The sequence below is a fragment of the Bactrocera oleae genome, chromosome 3 (assembly GCF_042242935.1).
Source record: "Bactrocera oleae isolate idBacOlea1 chromosome 3, idBacOlea1, whole genome shotgun sequence".
NCBI classification, from domain to species: Eukaryota; Metazoa; Arthropoda; class Insecta; order Diptera; family Tephritidae; genus Bactrocera; species Bactrocera oleae.
In genome coordinates, this window is record NC_091537.1 from 11,345,087 (window position 1) to 11,367,289 (window position 22,203).

At 32.8% G+C, this 22,203-nt stretch overlaps 4 protein-coding genes across 11 annotated transcripts in view; 3 read left to right on the plus strand and 1 right to left on the minus strand.

Annotated features, from left to right (window-relative positions):
* MRP (Multidrug-Resistance like Protein 1) overlaps positions 1-14,303 on the plus strand; it is a 26,396-nt gene extending 12,093 nt beyond the window's left edge. The window contains exons 12-16 of one of the 6 annotated variants that reach the window (XM_070107468.1): positions 1,085-1,305; positions 11,570-11,787; positions 11,876-12,379; positions 12,515-12,896; positions 12,974-14,303. In XM_070107468.1, the coding sequence (XP_069963569.1) occupies positions 1,085-1,305; positions 11,570-11,787; positions 11,876-12,379; positions 12,515-12,896; positions 12,974-13,165 (1,517 nt within the window). In that variant the 3' untranslated portion in view covers positions 13,166-14,303. Of the gene's footprint in view, positions 1-1,084; positions 1,306-3,265; positions 3,487-4,341; positions 4,563-7,236; positions 7,461-10,346; positions 10,568-11,569; positions 11,788-11,875; positions 12,380-12,514; positions 12,897-12,973 lie in introns of all 6 variants that reach the window. The other 5 variants (XM_014231436.3, XM_014231437.3, XM_036366380.2 and 2 more) reach the window with 5 other exon arrangements.
* Positions 14,304-14,832: 529 nt separating this feature from the next.
* LOC106615251 (UBX domain-containing protein 7) lies at positions 14,833-16,712 on the plus strand. Its single transcript, XM_014231390.3, has 2 exons — positions 14,833-15,759; positions 15,820-16,712. Exons 1-2 carry the CDS (start codon positions 15,061-15,063, stop codon positions 16,615-16,617), a joined length of 1,497 nt encoding a protein of 498 aa, XP_014086865.1. The 5' UTR covers positions 14,833-15,060; the 3' UTR covers positions 16,618-16,712.
* A 159-nt stretch (positions 16,713-16,871) lies between these two features.
* On the plus strand, positions 16,872-19,693 carry LOC106615314 (uncharacterized). 2 transcript variants are annotated; one of them, XM_070107469.1, is made up of 2 exons: positions 16,872-17,100; positions 17,185-19,693. In XM_070107469.1, exon 2 carries the CDS (start codon positions 17,192-17,194, stop codon positions 18,578-18,580), a length of 1,389 nt encoding a protein of 462 aa, XP_069963570.1. In that variant the 5' UTR covers positions 16,872-17,100; positions 17,185-17,191; the 3' UTR covers positions 18,581-19,693. The 2 variants fall into 2 exon arrangements, with proteins under 2 accessions (XP_069963570.1, XP_036222296.1); XM_036366403.2 differs by having other exon boundaries at positions 16,873-17,100; positions 17,180-19,693.
* LOC106615313 (H/ACA ribonucleoprotein complex non-core subunit NAF1) lies at positions 19,265-22,103 on the minus strand. Of its 2 annotated transcripts, XM_014231488.3 has the most exons (4): positions 22,045-22,092; positions 21,858-21,989; positions 21,288-21,791; positions 19,265-21,198 (listed from the first exon to the last, which is right to left on the minus strand). In XM_014231488.3, the coding sequence occupies exons 2-4, from the start codon at positions 21,967-21,969 to the stop codon at positions 19,781-19,783; spliced, it is 2,034 nt and encodes a 677-aa protein (XP_014086963.2). In that variant the 5' UTR covers positions 21,970-21,989; positions 22,045-22,092; the 3' UTR covers positions 19,265-19,780. The 2 variants fall into 2 exon arrangements, with proteins under 2 accessions (XP_014086963.2, XP_036222279.2); XM_036366386.2 differs by having other exon boundaries at positions 19,265-21,195; positions 21,858-22,103.
* Positions 22,104-22,203: the final 100 nt, after the last annotated feature.

Here is a 22,203-nt window from a genome sequence, read left to right on the forward strand (position 1 = left end):
TCAAGTTTAATAGCATGTAAACATAGCTTTCGACTATAAATAGCAAGAAGTTTCAAATTAAACGCAAGATTGATAAAGAGAGTGTTATCTTAGTGTATAGTATAACAAGCATAACTGTTTACAGTCGAAATTTGTGTACCCTTAACACATTTCATATTCATCAAAATTTCTGTTTTTCCCCATATTGTGAAGTATGTTACTAAATATTAACGAACTGCGCACATACAAAAATAAGTTGATTTAAAAACATGCGAAATTGAATTTGGCTAACTTTCGTATTCATATACATATGGTACATGCATAGCATACATAAAAGTTTTAACTGGACTCATTTATAGTAAAACCTATTTATATGTACTCGTTAGACCAAACATTTGTTGCCGAAATGTAGTGTATAAATACTAACCAGTGTTCGTTATTTAATATAGCATATTTCACTATTTGTTTACAATTTATCTAAGTCTCACATTAATATTATGTAACTCAGATTTTAATATATACAATTCATATACATATAATTTATTTGAATTTCTCCGCAAAATTTTTTATATCAATTTGTATGTTTATCATACCAGATTTATGAGCATACATGCATACATATATACGTTACGTATCACACAAACATTTCTTTGTTACAAAAGCAAAAACTCTTAGTTACAGCAATTTATTTGCGCTACTCATCTCCTTTCACACATATGTTTTTTGTTTTTTTTTTTCGAATTGCTCATTTGCGAAAAAGTCGATGAACAAGCTTAAACTAATCGTTATTTATAAATTATTATATAATTCGTTATATATTATATTAGTGCATTAATACATAATATTTGCTTTTCTGCTTGATGTCATAATGGCCGTTAGAATGTAAAGCTTCTATTTCGGTCGATAATTGTTTTCATTTTTGTTGTCCGTTGCAAAGGTTGAAATGTAACAACCTAAATTAATATTATACAATTAAATGCTTACTACTAAAATACATTATTTTTTTTTTTATAAATTGGATATTCTTTTTTTTTTATACAAAATGGACAACACCAATTGCGCATGCGTGCATGAATTTTACCAAATTATCACCTAACCTCAATAGTGGTTTCTAACTACATTTCCGTATTGAATATATCATTGGGTTGTATTTATTCATCGATTATACTTCACAATCATTTAATAAAAAACGTCTTCCGCTTACCAATGGATTTTTTTGACATGACACCACTCGGCAGAATTATGAATCGATTCGCCAAGGATATTGATACCATTGATAATGTTCTACCACAAAATTGGCGCGTTGTCATATCACAATTTTTTTCGGTAAATTTCATACCAATTGATTTTATTTTCAAAATTAAACAATGTGCGCTCAGCAAACCAATTCTAAAAACATTGTTGGAAAGTTGGAAAGTTGAGCACATATACATATGTAGTTTAATGTCAAAGCTGTAATAGAAAAATTTTGCGCTCAAAAATTTATTCATATTTCATGAAAGTTTTCGCCTAAAATTTCTTCGCGAACATATTTAAAGAAATTTAATTAAATTTTACACATACATACATATATACGAGGTGTGTTCAAAGGAAAAGGTGAATTTTGAATTTTTTTTAAAAGGACTTATTTATTCATCAATATAAATATATAGATTTTGTCCCCTTCAAATTAATCCTCCTCGCATATAATACACTTGTGTCAACGCTTTTTCCAATCTGACTTGATCTCAACAAATGTGGCAAAATGTTTTCGTTTCATTGGTTTCTTCAATTTTGGAAATAGGAAAAAGTCGGAGGTAGCTAAATCTGGTGAATACGGTGCTTGAGGCATGATTAGGGTTTTGTTTTAGGCCAAAAAATCACGAATAAGCGACATTGCTTTTGCTCAAAATTTAGCAATTTCAAAACAAACTTCACTGCCACACGTTTCATGCCCAAAAAGTTCGAGAAAATTGAACTCTACAATTCCCTAATAGTGATTCGACAATTTTCAGGAACCATTTTTTTTTTACTGATTCGATATTTTCTTCGCTTGTCTTCTCGGCCTTCTGTAAAGCGCTTATAGCACTTACAAACACTTTTTTGAGACGAAGTGGAATCACTGAATGCCACAGTCAACATTTCAAGTGCCTTGAATCGCTTTATTCCATTTTGAACTCTAAATATAATACATATTCTTTGATCCATTTATTTTAAAAGTCAAAAATCGAAAAGCACACAAAAACGTGACTAACCTTTTCTGTTGTCAAAAACAAACTTCTAATCGAAATTGACTCCTAATGCAAGCACATGATAAACATATGTGTCCGATTATAACAAAAACCAAATATCGATAATCGATGTACACAGCCCGCGAAAAATTAAAAATCACTATTTTCTTTGAACACATATCGTACACAAATACAGCTTTTTTATTTATTAAAATTATTCGCTACACTTCATCTATAATAAATTTTATTGCATTACTCATTCACATTCAAAATTTTGGAATTCAAAACAATACATTATTTATAAAAAAATTCACATATACTCGTAATTCTGGAGAATACTGCCATGATGATGGTCTTTGTCTAAATAAAAATTTCTCCGTTTCGGAGTCATATTTTCAGCTGTTTGGTGCTTAAGTTGTAATCCACTGATCCTCTAAATGTGTACGATAACTTCAACTTGTTTTCTGCAATCTGACACCGACAACGAAGAATTTGTTTTCACATGATAATTTAATTAAACTTTTTATGTTTAGAAAGATCTGCATATACAATGTTCATCATCTCAATTGGCATAAGAGAAAATTAAACACAATACTCGCCATATTGGCTCATACTTGCCGAGAAATTAGGGTTGTACTGTAAAAGTTGTAACACCTATGTAAGTGTGTTGGTTTGCCTACCTTAATCCTTCAATACGCTAATTAGTATTATCAAGCATAGTAAAAAATCATTAAACTAAAATATGAAATATTAAAAAAAAATTTAATTTCCCGTAGCACATATGTACATAAATACATGTTAGTAATGTAGTGTAGTAGTTAAACTTTCGATTACTTGTTATATTTTTGATACTATTGTGTAAAATTTAAAAAACTAATTGAAGTTACATATAATTTAACTATAATATACCTAATCACACTTGTTTACACAAACATTAATCAGCACTTTTGTTTGTGATTTTGCACCAAATACAAATATTATCAAATATTTCGTTTAACTAAAACTAACTAATACATATAAATTGTTTTACATAAGAAGAAACAAATACTAAACAATTACACTAAAACTCCTTGCAGTTGTTTTTCAAGCTAGCTGTTCGGTCACATTGGCACTTGGCTGTATTTATTGTGCCAAGGAACTTCATGATATACTACTATCGCGTGTTTTACGCTGGCCCATAGAAATTTTTGATACGACGCCTTTGGGTAGAATTATCAATCGTTTCTCAAAAGATATCGATTCAATTGATTTCACTTTACCACAATTATGGCGCGCGGCCATTAGCCAATTTTTCTCGGTAATAAATTATTTTCCGTTTCATTTGATATCATTGCATCAACGCGCACTCATACACGCTCATTACACATACAATACGGCAAACAAAAAACAATGCAATTAGACAATACTATCTACAAACTTTGCTACTTACGAACGTCATAATATGTCATAACGTTGCATATTTTGCCCTAATCATGCATATGTGATACAACTCGCAATTTTTTTTAAATATTCCGAAATATTTGTAATGCAATAATTATAATTATAATTGGCGCTAAGCAGGAGCTTATGATGTATACTTTCATCTGAAATGTGTACCTACAGTATTACGAGCAAATATAATCTGCTATATATTTTTCAAAACCACAAACCATATAAAGAAAGCTCTTTGCTTATAAAATACTTTACAATTTAATAGAAGTGCAAATTGTGTCGTTACTTTATTTGTAGTTTTCATAATTCTCAACTGATGCATGTACAAGTAGAAAAATATAACATGAATACCCTTATTGCAATGCACTGAGTATTCCTCGAGATGTAGCTGCTAACCTTTGTTTTACTGTTTTTGTTTTCAAGCGCATTTATTTAACAGTTTTTTTTTTTAATTTAGCATTACTTTTGCTATGTACATTTGTATATAATTTATTGAAATTTGCATGCTAATTTTTTTTTTTGCAATTGTTGCCCTAACACTTTCAATATATTTACGATATTTACATAAAAATATATAGTTATAAATATTGCTGACATTTTCGAATTTCAATTTACATTTTCCCCATTTTCCATTTTAACAAATTCGTAACGCTACAAAAACAAATATATTCCAAAACAATAATATTTTCAAACTGAAAACGCTGAATTTACATTCGCTTAGTCATATCCCGCTATTTATCTGGACTGTGTTTGGCATTTGGTTGCCTAAATTGCTCCATGGAAGTATTTGTCACACTGATTAATGGCGTAATGCGTTGGCCAACCGAATTATTCGATACAACTCCGTTGGGCCGCATACTCAGCCGCTTCTCGAAAGATATCGATACGTGCGATACCATCCTGCCGGGTGTGGTGCAACAATTTCTGTCAACATGCTTTGGGGTAAAAACAAAAATAATCCAATATAACCACAAAATATTTAAAAACTACTATATAGTATATGTATACATACATATGTATATGTGTTACACTACTACTTTTTCGTAGAAATAATTTTACAAGGCTTCTGAAAATTAACTACCGCCTACCAGTAACCCATTCATTATAATTGGTATCGGTATTGCTATAAAAATTTAAATTATTGCATGCAATTTAACAAAAAAAAAAGTCAAAACTGCGTCGAAACCATATATGTATTACAGTACTATCATGAACTGGTATGGCGGCATGGGGGCTAAACATGACAACGTATAAACTGTAAATAAAAATCATGTCTGGACGGTTACATTTACTAACTGCGCGCATTTTAATGTTCATGTGATCTTTGTTTTTTTTTTTTAATAATAAAACTTCTCAGACAGATTTTCTTATGGGAAACTGCATGCAATTTGGCTGAAATATTTTTTTCGCTTTGCAGTCTCTCCTATAAAAGTCAGTCTACATATATATATCGCCATTACTTGATTTAAATCCCATAAAAACGCACAACTCCATCAGTAGCTGCAAGTTGCTTTTTTAGTTTAGAAATTTGTAACTTTAGTATGTAAGTATTTTTTTTTTAATTTTGAAGCTTTCTTTGCATGCTGCTTCTACATTTTAACGCAGTGCTAAGAAAATCATTTTTTTTTAGTATTTATTAGTATTTACGATGTAGTTCATTTATAAATACTTTATTTTACTACATTTATAATACTTAATTCATTATCGTAGTTTATGCGTTAGTAATAGAGTATTGAAAGGCTATATACTAAAAATCACTTTTGAACACGCTCAATTTGTCGCATTGTATCTTTTTCCTCTATATAATGGCTTTAGCATAATTTTTTTTCTGGTAACCCTTCCATTTTAAATCATTAGCCTTAAATATATACAGGTTGGTCGAAAAGTTTCTGCGCTCGAAATAAAAAAATACTCTTTTTTGTACGAAATATATTTTTTTATTCAAAATAATCCCCCTTAACTTCAATACACTTACTCCAATAATCCTCCAATCATTTTATGCCATCCCTTTAATGATTTTCCGGAAGCTCTGCAAAGTACCCGTCTACGGCTGTAATAGCTACTTCATTCGACGAAAAATGCTTTCCACGAAGGAATTTTTTCAGGTGTCTGAAGAGGTAGTAATCGCTGGGAGCCAAATCTGGTGAATACGGTAGATGCTCAAGCAATTTGTACTTCAATTCGCTGAATTTTGTCAATGTTAAAACACCTCTGTGAGCAGGTGCATTGTCTTCATGAAAAATGGCACTAACGTTCCAAACAGCTTTTTTATATGTAATTCTTCATGTAAAATATAAAGTACTCGTTCACCTGAGATGCCTATGGCATTAACAATTTCACGCTTAGTTAAACTGGAATCTTCACTAACAATATTATGAACTTGCTCAATGATTTCTGGTGGGTTGCGATTTTTGGTCGTCCTTCGCGTGGATCGTCTTCAAGCCGACCACGTTTAAATTCACCAGCCTAAAATTCAACGGTGCGTTTTGAAAGTGAGCACTTCTTATACACTTCTAACAATTGTCCACTTTACAATTTATTTTGCTTTTAAACTTTTCAAAGCAAAGAATTTAATCACTGCGCGATAATCAATTTTTTCCATTTCAAAAAAATACTCTAACACGTCAACTTCAAATGACTTGTAAACAATGAAATAATGGACAGAATGACTTGTAACTTTGCATGTGCTTTTACGATAGATGTACCAACTTGAGAAAAATAAATTTAGAGCTAGTTGTGCCAGTTGTAGCCTTGGTGAGCACTACTTATTTTTCAACTAACGCGTATAAATTAATTATAATTATTATACATTATATATACCTAAATTTCTTTAATTTTATGTATTTTTACATTACTATTATTATTACATTTATTAACATTTTTAAAAATTATTGCTTTAATAATAATTTTATTTTTACTACTAATTTTCTTAGTTCATATTATAATAACAATTAGGTAATTTTTAAAAAAATTGTATTTACATAAATTTTTTTCACTACTATACAGTAATATACATATTTTTCTAGCTTGCCCTCCATTACATTTCAATTCAAATCTCCTGTTTCTCTTACTTTTCTTTTGCTTTCTTTGCTTTTTTCAAATCAATACTAAAAACAAACCTTTTCGCAATTTTGTAGGTTATGAAATATTTCCGAAATATTATTACACTCATGGCAGAAATTTTGGTTGCGGATAACCGTACATATTACTTTTATTAAACAACAACAGCTCTCACAAGCGTTTCAACTGATTTGTAGGTATGGCATGTCTTCTTTTACACCACCATATCTTCGTTTCCCACAGAACTTTTTATAATCGCCATTATATTATTTGAATAAGTAAAAAATGTTCATATGCATCCAACAACTCGTGGAATTTCGCATTTCTTGAGAGTCTGCTACCCATCTCATAAACAATTCTCATATGGCCATGATATCTTTGGTTCATACTACTCCACAATCTGGTTATAACGAATGGCAGCGCAAAGACACTTTACCCTTTTTCTGAAAATTTCAGTTAAATATAATTTTACTGTATTTATTTTCCTCCACCACACACCCCACTCCTGAACATATTATGGGTGTATACGCTGGCAACTACGCCTGTTGAAACATAGGCTTGTTCGCTTATTTCGCCGTCGTCCTGCTGTACTCTGGCACACTCAAGGCAGCCGAGGACCTACACAATGATTTGCTTAAATTTATAATGCGCGCACCGGTTTGCAATTTCTTCGATATCACGCCAATAGGACGTCTATTGAATCATTTCAGCGGTGATATGGAAATAATCGATGAAGAATTACCCGGCACACTGGATAGTTTCTTTACAATAGTTTTTATGGTATCTATATTGTTTTAGTACATTTTTAATTTCTTCCTGCAGACTTGCAAAACATAATTGCAGCTGTATAATTTATGGTTTGTAATTGCACAAAATTTTATTCATTTTTATTTCACTCAATTCATTTTTTTTTTGAACATTCATTTGCCACTCACAAAGTTTTCATAGCTATATCTGAAATATTTTTTTTGTTTTTGTTTTTCTTAAGCCAAAAAAACAAACAAACCGCCCCAGCCCAGCATTTACTTATTTAGTTATCGAGTTTGCACTACAAGTATAGTGGAGTTTTATATCGTTTTTAAATTTAACACATATCTCATCCGTATAGCTCTTTGCAGTTACGGCGCATCTTTAGCTATTGCTGTGGCCACAATTCATGCATCTTTACGAATATCCCACGAACTTTATAGTAACCTCTTGCATTTGCCAACCGAATTTTTCGATATAACGCCCACTGGGCGTATTTTAGATCGCTGCACTAGCGATGTGCAAACATTAGACACAATAATGCCGCTTAATACTCGAATCTTTATGTCGACTATGTTTCAGGTACATGCACTTGATTATCTTGTGTGAAAACATAAATATAACAGCTTTCTTTATGTGCACTTGATTTTATTATTTTCTTCTTTACATACATGGTACATATATACAATACATACTATACTATATGTACTATGTAAAAGTAAAACTAATTAAATACTTCAAACATTTAGTAATTTTCTATGCATAAATAATGCATTTACAGCAATGTCAGTCATGCGTTTTTCTTTTCAGCCTGTATAATTCTCTTTCTTTTTTTTTTAATTGAGTGGCATTAAGACTTTTTGTGTTTTATTTTTGTTTGCATTTCGTTAGAAATATTTGTATAAAATATGAAAGATTTTTTCTTAACTTTTTTAATTGTGGTTTAGTATTTTATTTATTTTTTCTACTACCTCTTCAAATTTGAATTATTTGCCAATCTCTGCTAAACCTTTATCAAAATATGTTTTTATAACTTCATTAAGTATTCATGAGTATTGAGCAAACACAATTACAAGTAGTTAATGATAAGTAGAATAACAATATGTCTACTAGAGTAGGTAGGTATAAAATATAATTAATACTAATATTTATCACAAATTACTTTCTTTCTTTGAATTTATATATGTATACCATATATAAGTATATTTGAAAAAAAAAAAAATTGAAAGTATTAAAAAATTTAATTATAAACAGTAAAATACAGATAAGTTATTGTTTTGTTATCGTAAGACCGTTATTAGCTTAGAGTCCAAGCTGTTAAAAGTATCAAATTGCTTATTACTATCCGCTTTGTTGTACATACCACCCATATTAGTAATCTACATAATAAGGTCCCTCCCATTAATGCTTTTTGCTGGCATTTACTAGCTTAACATTTAAGTTCTTTATGAGTGGGTTGTGTGCGATCTGTGCGCATTTTGTGCATTTAAACATTTAGTGTATATTAAAAAGCGAATGATATAAAATTATATGTTCGTGCCTAACCAGTGTATAAATATTTTTGGCTGCAATTAACTAACTACGTAAACTACGAAATCCTCAGTGTTTAATTTACTAATTAATACTGTTCATCTACTTACGAATTGGCATGTTCTGGCGTTGTTTCCAATATCTACTAAATTGACAGTTAAATATGCACCTAATACGGCAAAATTATATAACGGTTTTTGTTTTTGTTTACCTTCATCGATGCCATATACCTATGTACATGTCAATATGTACTGCATATGTAGTCAAAAATTTTTAACTCATCTTGGCGCTGCAATCAATAATGAATTCGGTGCATTTTTGGCTTCGAAAAACAAAAAGTCTAAATTTTCAAAACATTTTTTTCCGCAATACTCAAGTTACTCATACGTGATTGTTTGTTGAAAGACATATTCGTTATGAACGTACAAGTATTATTAGCGTAAAGTTTAAAACAATCCTCACTCAATTATAGGGTGATCCATTTCGAGGTTCCCTACTTTTTTAAAGAAAAAAGCACAGAAAATTTAAATTTAATGAACATTCATTATCGTTCGAAAGAACATTCTTTGGCAGTTATTTTTTTGAAGATTATCTCTTGCAAATGTTGTCCGCAGCTATGTCTCAGATAGTCCATCCGTTGAGTTCAATTTTCGATGACTCGTTCGAGCATTGCGCCGTCTTGTTGAAACCAAATGTCGCCGAGATCACGAGCTTCAATTTCAGGCATCAAATAGTCGGTTATTATGGCGCGATAACGGTCGCCATTGACGGTTAAGTTCTCACCGGCATCATTTTTGAAGAAATGTGAACCGATGATTCCACCGGCCCAGATACCTCATCAAACCGTTGTTATTTCTGGATGAAAAAAACGAAATACAAGCATTGTGGCGTTACAACTAATTACCATTCATATAATGTTAAGAGCATAAATAATATACTCGTAAATATCTATGTGTGTTCTATAGATTTTTAAACAACCTACGTTAAAACATCACATGTGCCTAACATAAGTATAACTCAAATGAAATTATCTTGAACAAAGTTTCCCAAAAATCTTTAAGTATTGGCAGCAACTTGTAGCAATTTGAGCTAAATTTTCCCACTATCACTATCACTCCAAATCAAAAACGAACAATACCTATATCAGTTAACAATTGGCCTATAGCAAATAATATATATTTGTAAAACATCTCAAAGTGATTAAAGTTGCGTGAAAGTTTTAACGTTTTATTTTTCGATAAAATCACAGTATTTGAAACATTATTAGTATATGAATGTAGTATTTAGATATTGGTTACAGTAAATACATACATACATTTAAATGTATATCTTACAAACAAAACAAAAAAACAAAAAAAAAAAACTACACTTCCTGTAACTCGTTTGCAGCTTTAGTGTCATATTTAATGACTTGTGCCCCATACTTGGGTGCTTTGAGAGCAGCAACTGTGATCCATTTGCTGCTATTAAAAAATATGCTACGAGTAGAACTGAACTTTTTCGATACAACACCCGCGGGTCGCATATTGTCCAGATTTTCAAAAGATGTTGATGTCCTTGATACAAAACTGCCACAATTAATTGATGATTGCCTTTGGTGCGGTTTTCAGGTATGCATATACTTGTAAATACTAAATGCGTTCGTATAGTTTCCGTGGTTTCGTATTATGCCATATTTAAGATCCAAATATTACAAATATTATCAACCAACTACACGTACATACATACATTATGTATTGTACAGGTTTATATATAATATGTTAGTTTACTTACTTGAACGCTAATAATATATTTATATAATATTAGTATGTTTACGATTTTTATAAACAACCGTTAATATTACTGTTTATAAACAACCGTTAATATTACTGTTTATAAACAACCGTTAATATTATTGTGTTGCTGAGACGCCTTAGACTTGAAATTGCATAGCTATGCATACGATTACTATAATTATTTAGGCATTAGAGGAACATATGCGTTAGTAGGTTGGAAAAAAATTGTTAAACTATAAAATACTGAAGTATCTTGTGTAATGTGTATTATATTTTGAAAACAGTTACTGCATGAAAATTTGGTGAAAAAAATAATGCTCACATTTTATGTGCTCGAAGTACACAAATTAGGCTTGCAATAGAAAGAGTATTATTATATACATATATCTTACTATATAATACAGTAGGTTCTCCATAATTGAAATAATTAATTTTGCTCAGATTGCTACATCAGTATCAAAATTCCTAAAATTGCACACGAATTTATTGTATAGCGACTTCATCCCCTTAATTTATGTATTATTTTATAATTAAACTTCTTTTTTTTTAATATTTTTTTTTTGTTTGGTTGCAAAAACGCGATAAGAATAAGTAAACAAATTAGAAAATGTGTATCTGTTTCATCACCCAGTTTTTGAATCAAGTAATGGCATTTCTAACCTCAAAAATATTCTGCAGTTTATAACCAAAAAAAAACTCCGTTCATTATTAACATCATGTTTCACAAGTATAACACATTTTTACATAGACATCGACTTTTCTCAAAATACATATTAACATATTTATTATTATCCTCTCTTCGAATGTATGTTGCATTACTTCTAACGCAATATAAAGGTTTTAGCCACTATTGCGGTAATCAGCATGTCGACGCCGATATTCTTGGCAGTCATTATACCCATAGGCTTTCTGTATTATTTTGCGCAACGTTTCTATGTTGCTTCTTCACGTCAATTGATGCGTTTGGAATCGGTGTCGCGTTCGCCAATTTATACGCATTTCAGCGAAACGATCACTGGCGTAACGACCATACGTGCTTATACAGTACAAGATCGGTAAGTACATATTAATTAATGCACAAATTTTGAAATTATATAAACGCATGTACATACAAGTATAACATACTTATAACAACTTTTATAGCTTTATCGATGAATCGGACAACCGCGTGGACAAAAATCAGGTCTGCAAATATCCGTCATTAATCGCAAATAGATGGTTGGCTGTACGTCTAGAAATGGTCGGTAATCTAATTATTCTCTTCGCATCACTCTTTGCCGTATTGGGTGGTCAATCGAATCCTGGTCTTGTTGGTCTATCTGTGAGTTATGCTTTGCAAGTGACGCAAACGCTCAATTGGTTGGTGCGCATGACATCTGATATTGAGACAAATATTGTGGCTGTGGAACGTATTAAGGAGTATGGTGAAACAAAACAGGAGGCACCATGGGAATTGGAAAACTCGAAAGTGCCACGCGATTGGCCAATGGAAGGTCAGGTTGTATTTGAGAATTTCAAAGTGCGTTACCGTGAAGGTCTGGATTTGGTATTGCGTGGCATTACCTTTACCATCAGGGGTGGTGAGAAAGTCGGTATAGTGGGTCGTACAGGTGCTGGCAAATCCAGTTTAACGCTGTCTCTGTTCAGGTGAGTTAAACGAAGGTGGTAATGATGGTAGTTTTTAAAGGGTGTGAACTAAATCATAGCATATTCAAGTTTTCTTTCACAAGTAATGTGCAACTATGTATATATTCAAATAACTTTTGGTATTTTTTTTTTTAGAATTATCGAGTCAGCCGGTGGACGCATTTTCATTGACGGTGTAGATATAGCTACATTGGGCCTGCATATGCTACGCTCGCGATTGACAATCATACCACAAGATCCAGTCTTATTCTCAGGTACGCTGCGCATCAATTTGGATCCATTCGAAGTGAAATCGGACGATGAACTGTGGAAAGCGCTGGAATTATCTCATTTAAAAACATTCGTTAAAACACTTCCTGCCGGCTTGAATCACGAGATTAGTGAAGGTGGTGAGAATTTATCAGTGGGCCAGCGGCAGTTGGTGTGTCTGGCGCGTGCTCTTTTGCGCAAGACGAGAGTTTTGGTGCTCGATGAAGCTACAGCCGCTGTAGATTTAGAAACAGATGATTTGATACAGGTAGGCTAGCTAAAATGTGGTTAAGGCGCGTAATTAGAAAATTAAAAAAACGCTTGTTTTTTCTTTATTTATTCTAGAAAACTATACGTTCGGAATTCAAAGAATGCACTGTGCTAACAATTGCCCACCGTTTGAATACTATTATGGACTCGGATAAGGTGATCGTTTTAGACAAGGGCGAAGTAACTGAGTTTGCTTCACCTGTGGAACTACTAGATAATCCCAAATCAGCATTCTATAGCATGGCAAAGGATGCCAATCTAGTGTAAATGCATAATTTAGTTATTACCTTGTTGATTATGAAGAATTTCGTTTAGTTTATGCGAGTTAAAGTTAACATTATTGAATACGTTATTATAAGCAAACACTCAAAGTAAAACATAAAATCAAAAATAATACAACAAACCAACAATTCATATAAATACATAGATGTGCATATCCATATGTACGTTCACATCACTATACGACATCTAAATTTTGTTGTTTCTTAATGTTAGTACTTACAAATACCGTCACCTACTAAGTTTTCAAGCATGATGTATTTTTGTATTTCAAATGCATGTACAAGTAGTTTTTATATTTGCTTTACTGCTTAAACCATATCCTGATTTATACCTTAACAAGTGTACTCACTAAGTAAATAACGGCCAGTTATTATGAAGAGATTATGTCACATATCTTGTATTAAGTGCGCAATCATACAACGTATACGCTATACTTAATTTCTGTTTACATAAAAGTTATTTGTAATTACTTTTCTTCTATTTGGTTCTGCAATTCAAGTGTACGGAGTTCGAAAGCTAAGCCAAATTTAAGCAAATAAACTATGTGATAACTGATGTAGCTAAATTCAATTTCTAAAACTACCTCACATTGCACCATTTAAGCAAAAAGAGATTGATGAATAACGGAAACATTTGTTTATTACTTAATTGTGTTATGTAAGGTTTAATGTTAATATTGCAATTACGAGTACTTATATTTTTGCACCTGAACCGTCTGTTAATTGGAGTTTTTTTTATTTTTAAGTATGTAAAATAAGTGTGAATAATGTAATTATTTTATTGTCTTCAATTATGTTTCGATTATCAATAAAAATTAATTATATCTTTAAGATATAGTTATGTCGAAAAAATTTCATAGATTTATGAATTTACATGTAAACAAGTAAAATCTAATTAAATACATATTAATAAAGAAAGAAGCATTAACATTAATTATGTAAAAACATAATGCAGTTGGCCTTCTGATACTTAGCATCGTGAACTAATTTAGATATACATACATGTTTTATAAATTTAAATATTCTTGTGTAGAATGCGAAAAATAAAATATAACATTGTACATTTTTTTGTATTGCATAAATATAATAATAATAAAAAAAGCTAAAATATACAAAAGTACAAAGTAACTGTATTAGCGAAGGAATATTCCTACACCTTGATATTGGTTTATTATTTCAGATCGTTCATTTTAAGTACTTGAGTGCATTACATTACATTGCACAGCGAAATATCGAGCGTACGCTCCGAATTGAATGTTATCATTTACGTTCATATATTAAATATTTTTTGATCACTTATGAGATCAAAATCAATATTATTTAAAAAAATAAACGATTGTGAACTAACAGGAAAGCAATTTGTACTACCTTTAATTTCCGATAGCCGCTATAAATGGGACAAACAATCAAAACTGCAAGCCAATATATATTAAAAATACAAAGTTAAACCTTATATCATCCCAAACAATGAGTATGTATGTACTGAATAATTATGACGTCATAAGACAATTGCCGAACTCTTGTTGCGTATTTTTATATATTGTCAGAGTGATAGAAAAACAATTGTAAATAAAAAATTAAATTTATAAAATATATTTATTAATTCGGAAACTTTTATAAATAAATTCTTTATTACATTTATTTATAATTTTGCTAGCAAGCACCCTTTAACGGCGATACATTAATGACAGCTTCAAATATGAGAAAAACCAAATGTCAAATGAAATAAACAGAGAAGAGAACACTTTTGTACGCTTGTTGTTGCATATGCAGTAAAAAAGTCTAGCTGTTTTAAAATAAAAGTTTTCATAAATTTTCCAATATCATTGCAATATAAAAACGAGTTATTCACATTGAACTTGCATACATAATTTTGGTAAAATGTCCACACCAAATGAGGAGCTGGTGGAACGCGTCGTTGAAGTAACGGGTGCAAATGCAGATGAGGCTAAACACTTATTGAGTGCCTGTAACAACGACGTAGAGTCAGCTGTTGCCTTATATTTCGAGCAAGGAGGAACTGAAGCTGCTGAAGCCGTCCCAGCACCAGTTATTGACGATGAAGATAATGTTCGAGCACCTATAGCGCCAAAGCGTGAACAATTAATAGGACCTGAAGATGATAATTTTCTAGCTGGCCCCTCTTTATCTGCTACGGGGCGAATGCAACGTATGAACCAGCGTGTTAAAGTCTGTCCTTTTCGTGATTTCGCACGTGAAGGGGCATTAATGGAGGAACAATTGCAAGCAGATGCATCTGGCTTAGGATCATCAAATGGTGCATCAAGTCGACGTTGGGCTAGTACTCGCGCCGCGTCTATGGTGACATCAGCTATTAGAACGCAGCCTACAGATGCCAAACCATCCACATCATCGCGTTTGGGTGATCTCTTCCGTCCACCAACCGATATATCATTTGCTGGTACTTTTCAGGCAGCACGTGCTCGCGCGACGGCGCTTAGCCAATGGTTGCTTGTAAATGTTCAAGATGAAAATTTTAATTCACAAGTACTGAATCGCGATGTTTGGTCTAATAAAGAAGTGCGGCAGGTTATTAAAAGAAGATTTCTATTATGGCAAGTGAGTATGGTTATGCAAACTTAATTAAAAGATAGAATTATTAATTCAATATATGCGCAGATTGATACCGACACTTCGGAGGGTCGTCGTTTTGTTACATTTTATCATTGTGCGAATTTGCCGTATGTTTGTGTGGTTGATCCACGCACTGGTGAGGAGATGTGGAAGTGCCCAGAACCGAAGGAATCAAATGTTCTATGTGGATTGCGAGAATTTATAAGCGAGCACAAGGAATTTATGGATGACGGTGCTGATGACAGTCCATCTACTTCCAAACGTACTATAACTTTGTCAGATGATGAACAGGATGTGGAGGGCTGTGCAGAAAAAAAGAAACGCATAAAACTGCTCGATCTAACAGAAGAAGAGCAAATTAATTTGGCCATACGTAATTCCATGCGAGAAAATGGCAATATAAATGGCAAAGGTAAAAGTAAGAATACTGCTAATAATGAGGATGGTGAGGAGGGTAATAATGATGCGGATGATAGTAGTGAATTTGAGTCGATGGAAGAATTTGGGGACGAGGACAGCAAAAATGCATACGAACATACGAATATATCATATGAAACTCAGCTTGGTAAAGCTACCAACGAACTAACCGCACTTAGATTACGTTTACTCAATGCCGAAGGTAATGATGAGGTGGTACAGTTGCGTTGGCCATCGGATACGCTATTAAAAGTGCTTCGACTATATATTGGAGAAAAGCATGCACATGTTACAAAAAATGGCGGCACATACAAATTGATTTGTGCGTTCCCTCGAAAAACGCTTGAGGCAGAGCATGATAGTTCTTCAATGAAGGAATTGGGTTTGCATCCTTCAGCGAATTTACATATAACGTTAGATGAGTGATTATTTATATATATTTATATCACAAAGCCGAGCATTATTATTATTACCTTTAATTAAATTTAATTCAAAATATTAAATTAAGATTACAAACATAAGATTTGTCAAAACATTTCTTATTTAAAGAAAATGTGGCGGTTGTTGTTTCTTTTGTATTACTAATTATGATGTAATTTAAAGGATATAGGAAACGTCTTTCATAAAATACATTATGTCATATACATTTTTTTTAGTAAATTGAAAGTTTTAGAAAATAAAGGCTTTGGATATAATAACATTTTGAAAAGGGGGTCATTAAAACAAAAAAAAATTAGAAACGAAGAAATCGGATGTTTCGATTTGGTGTCTTATCGAATCATGTTATGCTCGATAAAAACTATCGCTCATTGAAACAAATCAGCTGAGTACGCGCGTAAATACTCCAAATATTTGTGATGCTGGAATGAAAACAAAAAATTATATCAATTAAAAACATATTAAGTTAATGTAAGTGCATGGAAATAAAACATCTGAAGTTTAACACAATTAATTAAACAATTTGGTGCATATTTGTCCATGTGTATAGCTCAGTAAAGAAATGTCTGAAAAAGAATCTGCTAATGGTGCAATCTCGTCGCAATCTGTTGAATGCACCCGATTACGTGAATTTAAAAACTATCTTCGTGAGTTAGTGCGGGACAGAGTAAATAATGCAACAAATGCTGGTGAAGCTACTCGTCCTTGCATTTCGCGCAGCAGCAACGAAACATACCCAGTGTGTTCTCAGGAAGTGTCCGCTGAAATAATTATGACTGTATGGAATCATCTTCAGTTGAAGCGATGTCCACGATATTTTCAAATATCCATTCTACGAGTCGTCGTTGCAGAAGTTGAACAGGGATTTTCAAAGGCTAAGGAATGTGAGTTCACTGTGAAAGGCATAAACGAATCCAATACGCCAGCAGATAATGAAATGGTTTATGATTTGGTAAAATTACAAAAGTATATAGTAAATAATTTGGAAAAATTGCTAACACGTTTGAGCGATAATTCTGAAGTAGGCAACATACCGAATTATGCAGATTCAGGAGATTTGTGCCTGGATGGAACTAAATGTAACTGCAATACGAAGGTGTCACCAGTAGCTTACACAACTGGTCATATCAAAAATAAACCACGCAAAATGGAAGATCGCCACACTTGTTTGGAACGCTTTAGTGAATTATATAAACTAAAATCGACATACAGTTTTTATGGTGTTTTCGATGGTCATTCAGGTCCATTGGCAGCAAGTTACGCTGCAAGCCAAATACCATACCTTCTAGCTGAAAGTGTGCGATCCATAGGCAATGATCTGAATGATGTGAAAGCGTATAGGGAAGCTTTTGAACATTCTTTTCTACAGACGGATAAAATGTTCTCTCGAAAAGGTATTTCCAGTGGAACGACGGCCGTTTGTGTACTTCTAGCGCAACAGACTCCACCGTCTTACGGGCATTTATATGTTGCATGGGTAGGGGATTCAAAGGCATTACTTGTTAGCCCAACGGTAAGTTTACAATTAGTTAAATCACATAAACCAGATGCGCCAGATGAACGTAAACGAATTGAAATGGCAGAGGGTGGTGGTACTGTACTGTATGTTCAAGGACAATGGCGTGTAAATGGCATTTTAAATGTATCTCGCTCCATTGGCGATTATTCAGTGGCTCCAGCAATTGCAGAACCCGATTTTGTGGACGTTTCTCTAACGGCGGCGCACGATTTTATCGTTTTGGGTACGGACGGATTATTCGATCATGTGCCCGAAAATAAAATAGTGGATACTATTTATAAACTATTGGCCGATACTGAGCAAAAGATTGAAAACATTCCAAAAATTCTTATAGAATTAGCAAAAGATGGAGACTCGCAAGACAATATTACTGTTGTTATTATCTTTTTAAAAAATCGACTCGATATTGTTCAAAATTTCAAAAAATATTAAAGTATTAAAACAACAAATTACTGCAAGTATAGATGCTAGCAAAGTTTTAGGGATATCAATTACAGCGAATCTACAAATACATACATATATGTATATTGAAAAATATAGAGTACATTTGTGCATACGTACACATCATTACCTTAATATGCAAAGTTCTTAAATGACTTTCTTTGACCTCCAATAACTCTTCGAAATATTTTAAAATGCTAAATATTAACTATGCTATGTATTTCTGACCTACAAAATTCCTTTTGGATGACTTGGCAAATGCAAAATTTTACAAATATGTATACTGTTATAGTTTATGGAACTTTTACCATATTAAGGTAATGATTTATATACATACATATATATAATAGTTACCACACTTAGCAGATTTTATTTTTACACGAAAGCATCCTCAATTGCAAACGAAAAAGTGCTTTAACCCTTAGAACATTTACCATACATTTTTTTTTGTAAATAGACTTTTTATATGCTTTCAAATGCTACTTATCGCAATGTTGAATATTTGTGCCTGCAGCACACTTGTGCGAATTTGCAATGTTTTCAGTGCTCAACAGACGATCATTTTAGCGAATGCGTTCGAGAAAAGTTCAAATTTTTATGAAAACAAGTTTATATTTACACAAATAAGTACATATATATAAAAATTCGGCGATGTAATTTTAATACAGACGCACGTTTAAACAAAATAATAAACCATATATTTATATTTAAGCAAACTTAAATTATTAGCTTATTACATACATATAAAAAAACAGAATTTTGAAAAGTTTCAAATATTATTTAAACGTTATTGTTAACAGATTAGATTACTTACTACCTAATCGTACGTGTATGTATGTGTGTTAAGTGCACATTTTATCGCTTATTACAATGGCTAAATGTTTGTTGTTTATTGAAGTTTTCTGTTTACTAAATCAATATTTGTTTTAATAGTGTTCGTAGTAAATTGTTTTGTGTTTTCAATCAAAGTAAATAATAAACAAATAATCCAGATTTCGCCCACTTCAATTATGTACCTACACAAAATTAGCTTAAGAATATTTTAATATTTTTACCACAATATATAAATACAAATAAAATGAATATTAAAAAATTTCAGTTTTATATATCGTTGTTGATTAATTACTAGATATATATACAAATATTAATTATCTTATCTATATATTAGTTATTCTATCAGTGGATTTACTCTTATTCGGCGCCTGGTGGAGCTGGTTCTGCTGGTGGTTGACTTGAAGTTGTAAGCTGAGGCTGTGCGAATTGTGGGGATAATGTTGATGAGCGAAAAGCAAAGGGATTTGGCACGTATGCGGTGGAGGGTTGGGGCATTGGGTGCATTTGAAGTGGAGGTGTCATTGCGTGTATTGGAGGCGGTGGTGTCATTTGTGGTGGTGGAGGTGGAAAGGCATGTGCAGGAGGAGCTTGCATTTGCATTTGCATTTGAGGATGTACATAGTGATTGAAGTGATTTGGTCTGGGTGCAGCATTTCGATATACTGGACGTTGTTGCTGAAATGGACCGGCGTATGGTGAACGATAACTATGTACAGATGGTCTTGGGTGATATTGTTGATTGTAATGCGAGTGCCAACTATTGGGGTTATGTTGAGGTTGATAGGTACGCGGTGAGTATGCACCATGCTGCCCAAACCTTTCTGGCCTTTTATTGTCTCTACGCTTACCTACACCAGCGCGAGCATGTCTATGCCGTGAATCTGTGCTGTTTTCAGCAGCAACATTTATTCGACTTCGCTTCATGGGATCATTATCATCTACTTCTTCTTCTTCTTCCTCCTCTTTAATGCTCTGTCGACGATGTTTTCGAAGCTTGTGGCGAGCTTCACGTTCTTCTTCATCATCCGAGTATTCCAAATATCGTGGAGGTGGCTCTATATCATTCTCCCAGGAAGCGTCAGATCCACGCATTTTCATAAGGCTCGAAAGAATAACATATTGAGTATATTCGGTTTTCGGTGCCACGTAAACCACATCACCTACATTTATGCCCTTCGCCTGAATATGTTGGTTCGTATTAAAACGTACACAATATAGTGGATCTGCCACTTGACCCAAAACATCGAACACTTCACCGAGTACGCGTTTTCCTTTTTCCAAGAAAAGGACTGTGTCCAAATCTAACAAAATCGAATTTGGTAGAGCGCTCACCAACAATAATTGATCTACAATGGAATGTACACGACCAAGCTCTATACATTCCTCGGCTGGCACTGAAATCTGAAGATCTTGTATAGGCGGCAAGTCATCAAGTAACATTTCTCCTCGAACGCGGGGAGGTTGTCGCCGACCTCGTTTTTTCGGGTCGCCTTCTTCATCATCATCATCGTCGTCTTCGTTATCATCATCATTACTTTGAATCCGTTTCTCAATTACTTTAGCAATTTTTGTTAAATATTCGGACTCCGTTTCGGACTCAGAATCTGACGAAATAGTTTCAGTGGAGTCTGAATCAATTTCCACGACTTGTGAGCGATAGTTCTTATTCACGGCAGTAGGCACTTCAATTACTGACGCCGTTTCAGATTCGTTTGAATCATCTTCGTCAGTATCAGATTCGTACTGTGATAGCAAACCCAGGCCAGTGGGAGCTGCTGTAAATTAGCAATTTTTATACCGAATTAATGTTATTAGACACTTAAAATGGAAAGAACAATGTGTTCAGATATAATATTCGTATTACCAGTTTTTGAAACTCCATCACATGATGGGTTTGTTATTTGCTTTTCAATCAACTGAACGTCATTCATTTCTTTATCTGTAATGTCCATAATTTCTACTATGTTTAAGTCAGGTGGTACATTTTTGCTAGCCTCAGTCTGCAGAGTTGTATGGCATATTCCCGTCGTGGCCGGCGTAAGTTCTATAATAGACTCAATAACTACATTATTACTGCTAGCAACGTTATTTGAAATTTGTCCATCATTTGTTGTTTCTCGTCCTTCAATAGCTTTGCTCAATATAGCTGGCACATTTTCTGTTACATGGCATTCCGCTACTGCGATTGTATTATCACAGATAGCTTCCAAATCAGTAGTTGCGTCCGCAGTATATGTAACTAGTTCCACATTTTCTTCCGAATATGAGTTACAATCTGCAAGCGGTTGCTGTTTTTCACATTTTTGTGATGTATCAGATACTATTTCTTGAATGTCATTCAAATCATTACCAACGACTTCATTTATACCTGATATTTTAAAAATATTAGTGTTTTTTCTAAATAAATATATACATAAAAACAAATAAAAGTTACCAGTGCTTTTAATCGAGTCCGTTGACACATGTAGCACAGAGCTATCAATATGGACATCATTTGTATCTTCGCTACTAATACACCTGTTGGAGTCGATGGATTCTTTATCCATATTGCTTTTTGTCGCCTTTCCTGCAAGTTTCTATTTTATCTCGTAAACTTTATTGTAAATTAAAATCTTTCAAACCAATCTAAAACCGCCAATAGACACTCGTGAAAACAAAACGTGCTCACAAGTAGAGATGACAAATGTCATTCACATCTACTCGATAGACATAGACCCGAATCGATACATTATATTAACCTTGCTTTGTCGATTTACTTCAAATAAATATACACCTAAAAT